The sequence below is a fragment of the Echinops telfairi genome, unplaced genomic scaffold (genome assembly GCF_000313985.2).
Source record: "Echinops telfairi isolate 266 unplaced genomic scaffold, ASM31398v2 ScPeMD7_9;HRSCAF=40, whole genome shotgun sequence".
In the NCBI taxonomy this organism is placed as follows: domain Eukaryota; kingdom Metazoa; phylum Chordata; class Mammalia; order Afrosoricida; family Tenrecidae; genus Echinops; species Echinops telfairi.
Genome location: NW_022103906.1, coordinates 24,235,495 through 24,251,667, shown reverse-complemented (window position 1 = coordinate 24,251,667; position 16,173 = coordinate 24,235,495). Strand labels below are relative to the sequence as shown.

The 16,173-nt window shown below is 51.3% G+C and overlaps 1 protein-coding gene across 1 annotated transcript in view; it reads right to left on the bottom strand.

The window, feature by feature from the left end:
- The window catches only part of GFRA2 (GDNF family receptor alpha 2), a 123,717-nt gene that overhangs the window by 62,138 nt on the left and 45,406 nt on the right, over positions 1-16,173 (bottom strand). The window contains exon 4 of the mRNA XM_004707576.2: positions 6,108-6,462. Within this exon, the coding sequence (XP_004707633.1) occupies positions 6,108-6,462 (355 nt within the window). The remainder of the gene's footprint in view (positions 1-6,107; positions 6,463-16,173) is intronic.

Here is a 16,173-nt window from a genome sequence, read left to right as displayed (position 1 = left end):
GCCGGGGGTTTAAGTGGAGAGAAAATGTTTTGAGAATGATGTACAAATGTGCTTTACACAATTGATGAGTGTATGGATTGTGATAAGAGTTGTATGAGCCCCTAATAAAATGATTTTTTTTTAAAGAATTGTACGAGCCCCCAACAAAATAATAAAAAATAAATGAAATAAAAAATAAAATGATTTTTTTAAAAAATTTCTCGGGTGCAAAGGGGTGTCGATTGGAAAAAGTTGAAGACACTTCTCTCTGCTGTCATACTCCCCAGGCTCCTACCAGATGCGGCCTGAGCACAGGTTCCACCCTCACGCGTTTCCCACTGCTTTCAGGATCATGCTTTAAATATGCACGCGGGTTAGGAGGAAGCGGGAGGGGAGGCATTCCCTGGCTCCATGTTGGGCTGCAAACCCTAAGGTCAGTCAGTCATTTGCAATTACCAGACGCTCCGTGGGAAAAAGATGAAGTTTCTACTCCTATAAAGAGTTACAGTCTCAAAACCCCACATACGATAGGGTCACTGTGAACCATGAATCAGAGCCATCTCAATGGCACTGGGTTTATTTGGTTTTGTTTGTTTGAGAGAGTTTTTTTGTTTTTGTTTTTGTTTTGGAATCAAGAGCTCACTCAGACACATGCTGGAGCCACTGGAATTCCCTGGCCCAAACCCTGGGCCTCATACAGTGGATTGTGAAACTAACTCAATCATTTCTGAGACACAGCATTTTTCATAAGCTCTGAGGTCTCTGTTGTTTAAATGTATATCCCAGAACCTGAAGCCTGTCTGCTTCGCTCAGTGTCTTCCGGGATTGCTCAGTCCTTGACCCTTTTAAAACTTGACCTTGTTTCAACACTTTTCTGGTTCCACAATGGAAAGTTTATCACTCAGTCCTCCTATTCCAAGCTTCCACCACCAGCAGGTTAGAAAACATGAAAATAACTTTGGTTCTTTCAATAGACACAGACATTCCCCAAGTCCAGGTTCACTGGCTCCTAGATCTCCTTCAGGGCCCTACATACTCCCTAGAAGCCACGCTGTATTATCCCTCCTGGAAATAAGCTCTAAAGAAAAAGAAGGTTCTCACAACTGAGCCAATAAACAACATTGTGGAGACAGGAAAAAAATGTGAAGCCGTGAAGGATTCCATTCAATTCAGATCAACAATCAACATGCACGAGAGCAGCAGTCAAGAAATCTAACAGCACCTGCTGCAAAAGACCTTCTGCATTCATCTGGGTACTTTAGAGAAACAAATCCACAGAAACCCATGTAAAAGAGAGAGTTTTATATAAAGGTTAAGTGAGCATCAAGAAAACATCCCCACCCGGTGCTGCCCAAGCCCACAAGTCCAACATTAACCCATTCACCCATATGTCCAACACCAATCCACAAAGTCCTCCTCCATCTCACAAAGCAGACGCAGTGACTCCGACTGCAGGAGGAAAGCTGAGTCAGTGACGGTGTAAACATCTCAGCGCTGGCAGGGGTCTCCACATAGCTGCTCCAGCACCCAGGGCTGCATCGGGGTAGGTCCATGTGGCTTCTCCTTGGGGATGTCTTGCAGGAAGTGAGCCTTGCCTGCTGAAGCAGGGAACTGGCTAAGGCAGCTGCACCCTAGTCCATCCATCAGAAAGCAAGAGACCTGAGAACTTGAAAGGCGAGGCTCATCGAGCCATTTATCCCTCCACCCTTCAATTAAACTAACATGTGTTTATCAGCCAGGTTGGCACAATAAACTAACTACCTCATCTTTCTTAAGTTCTCTAAGGCAAAAATACCACTTTGGTGGCCTAGGTATGACTTTGCCTGAGCCGAGCCACTGTCCAATGAGGAAAGGAGGAACGGATGCCTCCAGCGGGACATGTTGGTGAAGAGCACCGTGCATCGCATGGGCGGCCTGAGCTGCCAAAAGAACGGACAAGTCCATCTTGAAGCTCAATGAGAATGCCCCTTCGACGTGGGGCTGGTAAGACCTCGCCTTGCTTACTTAGGACACATCATGAGGAAAGACCAATCAGGAAGAACGGGGCGTCAAGGTTGGTAAAGGAAGAAGTCAAGTGAGACAGACTGACGCCGTAAGCTCCACAAAGGGCTCCATGATGACTGATGATCATGAAGACAGGGCAGGACGGGCGCCATCTCTTTCTGACACAGAAGAGCTTCCTGAAGTGGAGCCAACTTCGTAGTCTGAACAGTGAAGGGAGGCTTGATTTCCGGTTCCCACAGCCAGCCCCCCTGAAGTCCTCCAGCTGTGTGGGTGCTCCTCGCCCATGCAAAACTGCAGGGTGTAGGGTGCTGACAGCTCTGTGCTGTCATCCCTCCGTGGCCTGGTTTCTTGTCCTTGTGTGCCATCGGTCCATATGCACTGTGAAAGAGCCTGCCTGACTAGCTCGTGTTAACTTTCAGAACAAGAAGGGCACCGAGTGTTCACAACCACCCACTTCTTACCCTTCGCTTTGTCCTGACCAAACTGCGGTCAGGCGTCTCTCGTCCCTCCAGTCTCCTGACCTCTGTGTGCCTCCACAGAGGGATTAGCAAGCACTAATCAGGGCAACATGCCTCCTTCCTCAGCTCCTCCTGGGCATCAGTGGATCACAGTGAAGTAGTTGTCCTGTCAGGCACCCTGGTCACTTCCCCCTCGCAGGTCCAGCTTTCCCCCTGAAAGGTTCTGCTAATCTCTGCACGCCCCTCCTCATCTTAAAGGAGACATCTTTTTCTGATTGATTGTGAGATGTTTGCAGATGTCTGAGATCTCTGCAACAGGAGGCTTCTCCCTGTGGTAATGGTTTTTCTTTCTGAACAAAGCCTCTTCCTGGCTAAATCCAAAGAGCTTGGCTGGTGGGGTAGTTTTCTGGCCCTCCCAGCAGAGCACTGTGAAAGAAAGGCTTCCACAGAGATCACCGCCAAGAACACTCCATGAGCCATCCCACTCTGTACCCTTGCGGTCAAGAGGAGGCAAAATCGACTCACCGGCTACACGGTTGGTGTGGGTAGGGTCAAACTTGGTCTCTGTCAGAGAGAAGATGCTTCCCTTTAGGAAGTACCACACTCCCTTTTCTCTTAGGATCCCCGGTAGCTCCACCAGTTACACATAGGGCTACTAACTGCAAGGCCCACCAGTCACTCCGTGGGAGAAAGATGAGATTTGTCAGTTCCCAGGGAACAGGTCTACTCGGCCCAATAGGGTTCCTGTGAGTCAGAACACACTCTATGGCAGCGAGTCGGGTCGTTCTCTATCAAGTTTGGGGAATTAGGCATTTCTCCTCACAAACCAGGAAGCTCAGAGCCCACGCTCAGTGACTGCGAGGTTTCGTCGCTCCCTCCTGCGGAGAGCTGTTTCTACTCCTCACTGCTCCACTGTCCGACACAGTGTTAGCGCAAATCACCTCCATCTGGCTTTGTGGGCGATGAGTTGTATTTTTTTAAGATCATTGTATTGGGGGTTCTTACGGCTCTTATAACAATCCACACATCAATTTTATCAAGTATATTTGTACGTACGTTGCCATCATTATTCCTAAATATTTACTTTCTATTGGAGCCCTTGGTATCAGCTCCTCTTTTTCCCTCCATCCTCCCTTCCCCGCTCATGACCCCTTGATAAATTATAAATTATTATTATTTTCATATCTTACACTGACTGCTGTTTCCCTTCCCCGGCGATTTCTGTTGTTCGTTCCCCCGCCCCAGGGGGAGGGGGTGCTATGTGTCATCATTGCGATCATTCCCCCCTTCCTGATAAGTTGTAAGTCAGCAAAGGAGAAAAGCCACCTTCTTGACAGAGCCTTCTCAGAGCCCTGCAGCCAGCTCTTGAGGACTAACCGTCTCTCTGAACTCCAGCACCACTTATTTTCCAAGCCACACAAAGCAGCACGCCCCCCTCAGTGTACACACGTCACACAGACAGCCCACCCACCCGTGTTCCTTGCAGTCACTGTCCTGATCAGGAAGCTAATCTACACCCACTGTCCCAGTGTCCACTCTCCCTGAATCTCCTCAGCCCTCTGCAGCCTGACCTCCACTCTCTGCTCCACTCAGCCTCCACAGAGCTGTCCCCTGTGACTGCCCAATAGTCACACAACCCAGACACATCACACACAGTCTCTCCCCCATAGATCACACAAACACAATGTACGCACACATCACACACAAGATACACATACCTCACACAATGCCCACGCAAATGCAAATTCCACATACAACGTACATACATCCCCAATACATTCACATCACACAGACCTATACCCCACACAGTGCACACACCACACACAAAGTACACACCCACACACACGCACGCTCACGCTCACAGACACTCTGTGAAGCCATGTCTCCGCCTTTCTCTCCTGCAGAAAGCCCTTTCTCCTCTAATTTCTGGATCGACTCTCTCCCGATTGTCTCCCCACCTCCCCAGTGTCCCCCGGATCCACTTCCGCCACTCTGCCTTTAAAAGGTGTCTCCAGCGTAGACTTTATCTTGGCAGCCAAGACACAGACTCGTTCACTCTTGTGCCCTTAATCACCAACCAGGTGCCTCCAAACTCCCAAACCGTCTCTCTATTCCAGACTCTTAACCAGATTCCAGACCCTCATGTGCAAACCCTGCACCCTTGCCCCTCGACACAGTCCCTGATTTTCCATGGGGACGTCCCACAGGCACCTCAAAAGCAATGTGGACTGCACCACCACTGAATGGCTCATCGCCCCAGAGTTATCCAGCTGACACATGGAGGTCACCGTTAACTTGGTCCATTCACCAAATGTTGACAGAGGGCTCGCCACATGCCAGGCTCTATGTGCAGGACTAAGACGTGGAGTTAACAAAACGGAAGGGGCCTTGACCTCAGGGAGCTTTTAGCTAGTCCCTATCCCATCAATTCTGCTGAGCAGTCATGTCAAAAAGAGCCCCCTTCCTCGACCCCTGCGAGCACAGCCTTAGCTCGGGTCAGTGTGCCATCCTGGAGAGAGAGCCGTCTGTGGCTGAGCCACCCGAGGAGGCATCGCGTTCACCCCTGCGTTTCCAGGGCTTAGCGCACAATCAGGGCTCAGTACATGGATAGCATGTGGATAAAAAAAGGCAACTGAGACCAGAAAAGGAAACTTCAGCCCCTATAACAAAAAGTAATAATAATAAGCCCTTCTTACTCATTAGACTAGATTTTATTAAGCATTTAATATATGCTAGGTTGTGTGCTAAGTGTTGGGCACTTATTATGCAAGCCAATTCTTTCAATAGCTCTGCAAAGTAGGCTGTTTTATGGCCACTTTATAATATAAGGGATGGGAGCTCAGGAAATGTTTTCCTAATGGACTCAAGGCACCCGGCTAGTAAACAGGAGGTCAGGATTCAAACCCAAGACCGTCAGACTCCAGGGCCCATGCTTCACCCCAGCACTTGGCGGGCTCAGCTGCCATGGTGGAATGGGCTACCTCTTTGTGATGGACAGGAGTTCATTCCCTGATAAAGGAGCCCTAGTGCTGTACTGGGTTAAGCATTGATCTGCTAACCACAAGGCCAGCAGTTCAAACCCGCTTGCCTCTCCACAGGAGAAAGAATGTGGCAGCAGTCTGCTTCCATAAAGATTTTCCACCCTAGAAACCCTATAGAGCCCTTCTCCTGTCCTATGGGGTCACTGTGAGTCAGAAGCAGCTCAGTGGCAGTGGGCAGGGGGCATTGGGCACATCCCTGAGAGCAGGATGGCCTCTGTTGGAGTCATAGGCAGGGATTCCCTAGAAGTGGAATTGAATTGGCTGCAGGTCCTTCTTAAGTTAAGGCTCTTTGGGTTTTAAATGAAAGCTTCAATGGTTTATCTTGATTTCCTTCGCAGAGCTTAGCACGAGGCCAGGTACGTCACAGATAAACAGCACATGCTGACTGAAGGCGTGGAGTGATGAGGGAGGGAATGGGCGGGTGCACGGATTAACGGAATGAATGGGCAACAGGTCAATCTGCGCATCCAGTCAGTCTCAACTCTTTGGGGTACTCATTTTGCTGGGTCCTCACAGCCCGAGGAGCCCCAGGGAAAGCAGAGAAAGAAGAACACCGCCTACGGGACGAGCAGCCCTGCCTACTGACACCCTGCAGGGCGGGACAGGCAGGGGCAGGCGCTCTTACCTGCACAGGTGGTCGGTCCGGCACACACTGCGGAGGTCCAGGCAGTTGGGTTTCTCCTTTTCCTCGTAGGAGCAGCTGGGCACGATGGTCTGCCGGCGGCGCTCAGCACATGCCTGGTCTTGGCAGGAGCAGAAGAGCATGCGGTAGGTGTACTCGCTGGGCACCCGGTCAAAGAACTGGCGCAGGGCCTTGTGGCACTTGCGGCGGTTGCAGCGCTCCGTGGTCGAGAGATCGCGGTTGCAAATGGAGATGTAGGAGGAGCGCAGCTTCTTGCAGTTGTCATTCAGGTTGCAGGCCTTGGCAGCGTCCAGGCAGTGGTTGCTCTTGGCGCTGACCACCGGGTCTGCCCCTGTCCCTGGAGGAGGAAGGACGAGAGCAGGTCAGAGGCCCGCACAGACCCAGTGGAGGACACAGGTACCCGCCGCACACTTGGGGACCCCCTCACTGTTGAGCACACTGTCAGGGGCTGCTTTCTGCTCAGTCTCCAAAACACACACTCCGACCTCACTGCCGGCGAGTCCTTTCCATCGCGTGGTGACCCGATAGGACGGGGTAGGACTGGGCCCTGTGGGTTTCCGAGACCGGAAGTCTTGACGGGACAGGAAAGCCTCATTTTTTCCGGTGGAGAAAGTTTCAAACTAATGACCTGGAGATTGGCAGCCCAGCACTTAACCCAGTACCCCACCAGGTCCCCGCACTGCCTCACTCTCCTCATCTCTAAAATGGGGATGACTCCATCGGGCCTCCCTTCTATAAGGCTGTGGTTCATAAGACACTGCCCGATACAAGGGAGGCTACAGTGGGATGTACAGTGAACCGTGTGGATGAAGACAATTCATCCCACATCTTCATTAAAATAGATCACAAGCCAAACAGGCAAGCAATTGGGTGTGAATGGCCCCGTTTACGAATGTGGAGATGGGCAAGTGAAGAGACGGGACTGAAGATCACAGCACCTGGCAGCAGCTGAGCTGAGTCTGGTGCCACCACTCCTCTGGCCGCAGCACACTGCACCCAGTGGCACTCCGCTGCCTTCTGTGTGAGGCAACTCTGCATCATGGGATCTTCTACACTCCTGCCCCAGCATCCAAAACCACTACCACCCTCCTCAGCCCCACCATGGAGGCCGCCCACACTGCCCCATACGGCTCCCAAAAAAAGCCCCTTCTGAGGTTGGGGGTGGGATAGGCAGGGTGCCACCTGTGGAAGAAACCTGAGAAGGAAGCCCCCGCGAAGAATCCCAGCAGCGTCCCAGTGAGGGTTGATGCACAGGCAGGAATCTAACAAGATCAAGTGCAGAGCCAACCTAAGAGCAGGGAAGCTGGAGCTCTGGGGTCAGATGCCATGCCCTGGGGCACCAAATAAGCAGGATGTCCAGGAATCATGTTCCCATGGTGACTGCTGCCCTCACCCCACAAGTCCCTTGTGTTCTAGGGAGCACACATGGCACAGCACAAGACCACACCATCCCCACCACCAGTCACTGCCTACCCACAATGCATCTCTTGGCTGTCCTGATAGCAGGCGGTGGAGGGGGGCCGGGGGGTGGGTAGGAATTCAGCCTGCACATGACTTCCTCAGAAGTTCTACACTAGTGGGAGCTGATAGGAGCCACCCCAGTCCTCCTCATTCAACCTCTTTACAGATAAGGAAACTGAGGCCCAGAGTGCTAGTAGCATACCTGGGCCAACATCAGATCCCAGACCCGCACCAACCTACCATCAGCTTACGTACAGTCTAGGATGGCCTGGCACCCTTTCATTCATTTTCCAGCCGCCCAACAAAGACTCTCAATCGTTACTGAGCCCCGCTCCGTGCTAGGCCACACAAGGTGGCAAGGAAGACCCAGGCAGGAGCCTCTCTTTCCCTCCCTCTGGTGAGCCCAGCTAACTGAACTAATCTCCTGCACATAGCTACTCAGACTCTGCTCATATGACCATTAAAGAGCTATCTGCACCGTCTCTGCATGGTGCTGTTGGACAGAAAAGTATAAGGGAAGGTTTGCCTCTCAAAGAGCTCACAAATATGAAGAGCCAAGCAGCCATACAGCAGGGTGTTTACGGCGGGCCACTCTGGAACAGCACCAGCTGAGTGCAACTTCTGCCTCTGCTACTAATTCGCTATGTAACAAGTTCCTGAACCTTTGCCTCCGTTTCCTTGTCTGCAAAATGTGCCGCAGCTGCCTCCTATGTCCGGCTGTTGGGAGCAGGAGTGGGGTAGTCCATTGCTCTTTTCTTTCCACATATTATCTTTGCCCTGTCTACTAGATCGTTCCCGTGTTAAAAAAGAAACTTCCTTATGACCATACAACCCTTCTCAAAATACCACTCCATTTTTTTCCACTCCACTAAAGTGGGACTCTTCAAATGAGTTGTCTGTCCAGCTGTCTCATTTCTCTCTTCTTGTCCTCTCTTGACCCCACTCCAGCCTGGCATCCCCCGCCCCCTCCCACCTCTGCCGCTTCACAGAAAGGCCTTTTGTCGACAGCTGGGAGTCCTCAGGTCTCCACTTACTCGGTCCATCAGCCATCTGCCATAGTGGTCACTCCCCGCGGCTCCATCCCTTTCCCCAATTGCTGCTGTCTCTCTTACCTTCCTTCCAGTTGGCTCCCTGGGGTCTCCTTCTCTGCCTGTTTGGCTGCTTGCTCCTCCTTTCCCCAGCTCCCTGACCTCAGGGCTCCATCTGTCCTTCCCTTCTCTCACTCCACCTGCTCCCAAGCACAGTGGTTCTCAACCTTCCTAATGCACGACCCTTTAATACAGGTCCTCATGTTGTGGTGACCCCACAACCATAAAATTATGTTCGTTGCTACTTCATAACTGTCATTTTGCTACTGTTATGAATCGGGCAGCCTCTGGGAAAGGGTCGTTCAACCCCCCAGGGGTCGTGACCCACAGATTGAGAACCGCTTCCCTAGGAGATCTCATCACAGCCTTGAATGTTGTCACCCCACTGTTAGAGCGCTAGACCAGACCCCCTCTCTGAACTCCAGATGCCACCACTCAACTGCCCATTTGGCAACTCAACTTGAAAGTTTCATGCCTGCAACTCAGACTCAACCATGTCCCAAACCAAACTCCCCCTCTTCCCAAAGCCTGTCCCCTGCCCTATAGACAGTCTTCCCTACATCCTTATAGCTATCCAGGCCACAATTCTCAGAGCTTCTGACTCCGGATCCTTTCACACCTTGTAGCACAAAAACTTGGAAGTTCTACCTTCAAACTCTATTCAGAAGCCAACCACTGCTCATCACCACCTCTATACCACCTTGGTCCAGCTTGCCACCATTGCTCGCCTGATTTATTGTAATAATTGGCCCTGCTCTACCCTCATGCCCCACCCCTGCCCCGCAACAGCACATAGCAGCTGGAGCGGACCTTCTAGCACCTAAGGAAGAGCCATCATCCCTGGGCCCCAAACCTGCTGTGGGCTTTCCACTCTCCTGCACAGCCAAGTCCTTAGAATGACCTACAAGTCTCTGCAGCCACTCCGCCTGCGCCAGGAGCAGCCAGCCACTCGGGGCTACTGGTCATGGCTGGGCTGAAATGAGAGGTGCGACCAGATTCTGAAAATCCACACCAGATGTTTAAAACTTCATCAGAAAGGGATAAAGAATGCAAATTAGCTCCATAATTTAACCTGGATTGGGTGTGGAAGTGGCTATGGTATGTTATATGGATCGTATTATTCAAATAAAGTTTACCTGTCCTCTTTCCTTTGTTCATGTGGCTGGAGGAAGAATTTAAATGACACACGTGATGTGCAAGGCATTTCTATGAGCACATCACATGTGACGTGCAAGGCATTTCGATGCTGCTCTACAGGGTCCCTCCAGATCATTGTTCTTACTCCTCTTGCCAGACTCACTCCATGCCTGCATCCCTGGTGCTATACTCAGCCCAGCATGGGCTCCCTCCACCTGTAGGGAGACTGATGAGGCTGTCTGCTCCCATAAAGGTTTACAGCCTCGGAAGCCCTGGGGGACAGTTCTACTCTGTCTAGGGGGTCGCTGTGAGTCAGAATTGACTGGAAGGCAGCAGGTTTTGTTTTCTTTTGTTTCTCACTCCATCCCAGCCATGCTGGCCTCCTTGCTCTGCTTGGAGCACACCAAACTTGACCTTGACCTCGGGGCCTTTTCCATCGGTTGTTCCCTCTGCCTGGGTGGCTTCCCTCACCTTCCTAGCCATCACAGAAGCAGCAGCCCCCATTTCCTCCCTGCTTTCAGATCTCTGCTGAAATATTATCCCATCAAGAGGGTACTTCCTATGCCGCCCCTCATTGCCTTCACTCCTTCCCCCGAGCAGTGCTTCCCACACACCCCTCCTCACCAGTCCCACTGGACAGTCACTCATGTGTTTGCTTGTCTGTATCCAACACTAAGCTCTTTGAGGACAAGGGGTGGGCTGTTCCACATGCTGCTGTGTCCACAGCGCCCAGGACAGGGTCTGGCACAAACTAGGTGCTCAATAAGCAGTTAGTGAGTGAAAAATAAACCTCCCTTCAAACAGTCTATACTTTATAATGAGCACTTGAGAAATGTGAGCAAAGCCTCATTCCCTGCCTGCCATTAAAACGGTTCTGACTCACAGGACCCTGTGGGACAGGATGGAACTGCCCCTGTGGGTTTCTGAGCCTGTCATTCTTTCTAGGAGTGGAAAGCCTCGGCTTTCACCTACACAGCGGCTGGTGGTTCCCAACTGCTGACCTTGCCCTTAGGAGCCCAATGCGTCACCTCTATGCCACCAGGGCTCCCAACTCAAATGAAGTAAGCAAAACTGATACCGAAGAGGCAGGCCTCAGTCCATACAAGGTGATATGCCTTGGCACCTGGGAAAGCCCCACTCAACAGGGCTGCTTTGTTGTTTTCTGGGTCTCGAACGTTGTCTGCCTTTGATAGCAGGCAGGCTCACACCACTTTTTGATTGCTCATTGTAATGGGAAACATCTGCCTTTTTCCTTCTCTGGCAGGTTTCTGCCTTACACGGATTCTGGCTTTTGCAGAGCTTACAATAGAATCAAGTCTCAACATGGGTGACAGGGGGGGTTGGGGACAAATGAGGAGCTAATAACGCTGAGTACAAGAATGCAAAAATTGTTCCAGAGTTGATTGTGGGGATGATCGTACAACTCTTCCTGAGGTTTGGAGCGATTGAATTGTATGATATGTGAATTATATGCCAATGAAACTCTTGGGACCGGGGAGGGAGGGAGGGGTGGGAAGTATCCATGTAGGAGACCACCCAGAAGTAGCTCCGAAAGTAAAATCAGGGGATGATCAACCACGACTGAGCCACCCACCACAACCCTGGGCCTGGTCCACAGCAGCTGTGTACAAAGGCAACAAGAGGGGCATTCCCTCTCCTTCTAAAACTGCGCGGGAGATTAAGGCGCAGGGGGAAAGAACCTCACGCTTGTTTTCCTAACTATTCAATAAGCAAATCTGTATTGGGTGCCTGCGGATGAGAGAGCTGGCCCTCTACATCCCTAACAAGGACAGCCAAGAAAACCCTCAGAGCCCCAGGACCCCCGAGAGGCAGGGGCCTGCTTGGCAGTAGCGACACCAGCAGCAACAGCATCTGCCTGCGTGGGGCGAACGCACCGCACTCGACTGATAGCATCCAGGAGGAAGATTTCCCTCTGCCCAGAGATGCCCTGAAAGGGAGCCAGGAGGAGCCAGGTGGGAAAGGTCAGCCACCGCCACTCCTGAGGAGCACAGTTCAGCCGCACACGACCCCAGGTTGGAGTCAACTTTACATCCATTGGTTTGTATGGTGCTTTCTTTTCACTCCACTACGTGCCAACCTCTTCCTCCGACAGTGGGATCACAGCCCTAGAGGAGACACCTACCTGGCGGCACGCAGGACGGGCAACACCACCCAGCCGTTCGTTCGTGGCAGGGAGGTGCATGGGGCTGCAGGGGTACAGGCCTGGGGGTGGGGGCGGGGCGGGAGTCAAGGCAGGCATCAGAGAGGAAGCAGAGAGGATAAGACTAAGCAAAACACACAGAAAAGAAGTCCTGACCCAGGGACCAGCAGGGGCCCAGGGAGGAAGAGAGCAATTGGAGACAGCCCAGCCGCTGTGGGGGAGAGAGCTGGAAAGGGGGAATACAGAGGTGAGGTGGCAAAGGGAGTCAAACAAGGGTTCGAGAAACGCAGGCCCCTGTCACCCCGTTAGGGTATTTGGCTCCCCAGAACTGCCCTCTGCCGCACCAGTGCTTCAGCTCAGGTGTAAGGAACCTCAAGCTGCCTATCAACCCAAAGGCTATTCTGGGGAGAATGCCTCTGTGGGAAGGGTTCTCCCCGCCAGCCAGGTTGTTCTTTCGCTCGCTCAGTGCACCTGTCGGCTGGCTGGCTGGCTGGGGGGGTAGGGGTGGTGGTGAGGGGGGGAGGTTATGGAGGGAAGAGGGGGGAGGGCGGGGTGCAGAGCGGCAGCCTGTGGTCTGTGGTCAAGGTGGGGAAGAGAGGCTGCAGAAGGCCCCAGAGAGGAGCAGGGTGACAACTGCAAATGGGAACAGCAGCTAATTTAGGCCTGTAGCTGCTTTTAGGTTCCCCAGGTGCTCCGTCCCGGCTCCTCTCAGCATGTTCCTGAGCTAATGCCGGTGTAATTATAGCCTCGGTGGCTTCCAGTTGGAGCTTGAATACTGAAAGCTTTTGCTAAGGGGTGGGAAATGTAACCCCCCTGAGCTAAAACTTGGTAAATTTTCTAGAAGAAGGAAAAAAAGAAATTCAAGACATGCAGTGGAATTCTGGGAAGACGACAGCACAAACAAACCAGCGTTCCGGTCCTCCCTCCCAAATACAGCAGGGAAATGGGCTTTGCGCTGAGGGACTCTGAACTGGGGAGCTGCAGAGAGCAACAAGGGATAGAAAAGTCACTTCTCCAACCATCCTGGCCCTGCCCTGCCCTCCCTCGGCCATGCGGACCACTGGCTGCAGGAACTGGGAAACTAACCCATGAAGAAGAAGCTGCTCCCCTAACCACATCAGTCCCTGCTTGGGCAAAGAGACAGTACCCCAAGCCTCAGCCCGAAAATCAATAAGGCAAACCTCTCCAGGCATCCGGGTGGAGTGTGCCAGCACTTCTCCCACTCCATCAACCTCCCTGTGTACACCACAGGCCAGCCCTCTGGGACCAACAGGGAGGCAGTCCCGTCTGTCTGCTCCCCATGTCTGTCGGTGCTAAGGACTTCTGACGGGGGCAACTCTGTTTTAGGGAGCAGTCTTCTTTGTTGGAGTCACACCCACAGACACCACCCAGTGGGGAGGGTCCTGATGGCAACAGGGCAGATCTCCTTGGCGGTTCATTGGAGCATGACAGCCCCCGCTCACCCCCCCTGCCCCAGACGCTGTCACCTGCAAGCCTGCTGTGGATTGCGACAGAAGGGGGCCTGCACTGGAATCTGCTCCCATGGTCAGCATTTGACCTGCCTCCTTGTAAACACCATAGTTCTGGCCTCTACAACCTACAGGACAAGCCTCCATGAGAGTCCATTCACTTTAGGATGCCCTCACTTCCAGTTGGTGCTGAGGGCTACTGGCTGAAGCTACTGTAGGTTAGGAAACCGATTTGAGTGGAGGTTTCCCTCAAAAATAAGTAAATAAATAACCTACAGGTGGGCTTCTGATAGTCCTTTGTGAGTACCCAACCAAAGCTTGACATCCCTTCTCCGCCTGTAATGACTGGTTACCAGGATGTTGCTCACTTCTACCGAAGGCCACCACCAGAGAGACTGTTCCCATAGTCACCATTCTACCTGGCTCCCTGTGCACCCTATCTGTAAGGCCTGTGACACTAACAGGACGGGCCTTCCTGGGGATCAATTTGAGTCTGTCTGCGCCCTCTTAACAGTCGGCACTGACGACTCCCAACTGAGGCTGCTATGTGAGAAAAAGCAGGCATCGTGAGCAGAGGCTACACCCACAGGCTACAAAGCATGGGGTGAGCTCCTATAGCCACCAGGTAGACCTCCAGGGAGGTCACACATGTGGAGTGTGACAACTCCTCTGCCAACCAGTAACTGTCAGATGTTGGACTGATACAAACTTCTATGGAAAATCCCCCACAGCGAAGTCAGGAGGTGGCTCTCCTAAGTGAACGCTGTCCCCGCAACCACCCTCCAAACCACTGGGACTCTGAAACCAGGAAGACCGATCCTCTCAAAGATCTTTCTAGAGAGTGTCCGCCCCTCTTCCACCTGCAACACAGGAAAGTCTGCCTATGCTTCCGGAGTGCCTGCTCGCACACCAGCAATCTCTACAGACTAGGAGAGTTGTGCGCAAACCTGGAGGGTAGCACCCAACCCTAGAGGGGGATCCCTCGCTGGGGTTTGCAAACTAAAAATGTGATTGTAAAAGTAGAGGAAAAGGAAGTAATAATCAGAGAGAAGGAATGGTGGCTCATGGTGATCCGATTGATGAGTAGTTACTGTCTTGCCTGAGTGGCAGTACCCACTGGTGGACTGACTTAACACAGCATGTTCTCTGGTGTTTGGGGAGAGACAGAAAGTTGAAAACTGAGATCTGGAAGTGTTTGTTTGTTTGTTTGTTTGTTTGTTTGTTTGTTTGTTTTTTAATCGTTTTATTAGGGGCTCTTATCACAATCCATACATACATCAATTGTGTAAAGCACATTTGAATCCTACTGAACCAAGGGTAGAGAAGGAGCTGTCAGAGAGGGAGGAGAATTAGTAAACAAGTACCAAAGGCCTAAACTAAACATTTCTTACAGAAAGAAGTGCAGGCAACATCACTAAATACTGGGGGAAAGTAAGGGCGTTTCTATAGGAGCAGAACGCCTCCTCTTCCTCCTCTGGTGCAGCTGTTGAATTCAAATGGCTGAGCTAGTGGCCAGCAGCCCAACTGGTAATCCACTATGCTACCAGAACACCTGATGAGAAGGTTAAAAAAATAAATAAATGAAAACTCAGTGCCTTAGAGTCAATGCTGGCTCATCGCGACCCCCTGTGGGTTTCCAAGACTGTAACTGCTTACAGGAGTAGAAAGCCCTGTCTTTCTCCCAAGGGGCTGCTGTGGTTTCACACTGCAGGTCATGAGGATCGCAGCCCCAGGCATAACCACTATACGACCAGCACTCCGATTAGAATGTAAGAGAGTTACAATTATGATGCTGAAGAGCAACCAGAACAGAGGGTTGAGAAGGCTGAGCACAATTTAATGGAATTATGAGACAACTTCAGAGGCTTAATATATGCATCACAGGCATCCTAGAAGGAGAGGGGGAAGAGAGAGAAGGACAGAAAGAATATTTCAAGAAAAGAAATGACAGAAAATGTGCTCAATCTGACATCCCTCACTGACCCATAGCCCTACAGGGAGCAACACTGGAGACAGTGTGGGAAATGCGCCCCATCTGACCCCACCACACCGAGGCAAAACACTAAGGACATGCAACAGAACGGCAAGAGGAACAGAGCAACGAAGTCCCCAGGGAATACCAAAAATAGACTTTGGGGCCAGAGCATGGCACCCCATCAGACTCTACCGGAAAACACACCTAAAGGTCAACACACAGACCTTGAACTATTTACAGGCTTTTCTTTTTTTTTGTCTTTGGATTTTTGTTGTTGTTTTCTTTTCTTTTCTTTTGTTCCTCTGTTTTACTCTGTTGTGTTTTTTGTGTATATTATTATCTCTGCAGGTCTATCTAGATAAGGTAGGCAGGATAAACAATCTGGAGGAGAAAATAACAGGACTGATGGTTGGGAGGGGGCAGACATGGAAGAGGGGGAGCCAGGGGAAAGGAAGTGGTGTTAACAAACCCAGGAACAAGGGAACAACTAGCAATCCAAAATCAATGGCGAGGAGCGTATAGGAGGCCTGGCAGGGCTGAATCAAGGGAAATGTAACCAAGAGGAATTACTGAAACCCAAATGAAGGCTGAGCATGAGAGTGGGACAAGAGGAAAGTCAAAGAAAATAGAGGAAAGAACTAGGAGGCATAAGACATTTATAGAGGTCTAAATACAGGCATGTACATATGTAAATATATTTATGTATGATGATGGCGAAATAGATCTATGTGCATATATTTATAGGTTTAGTATTAAG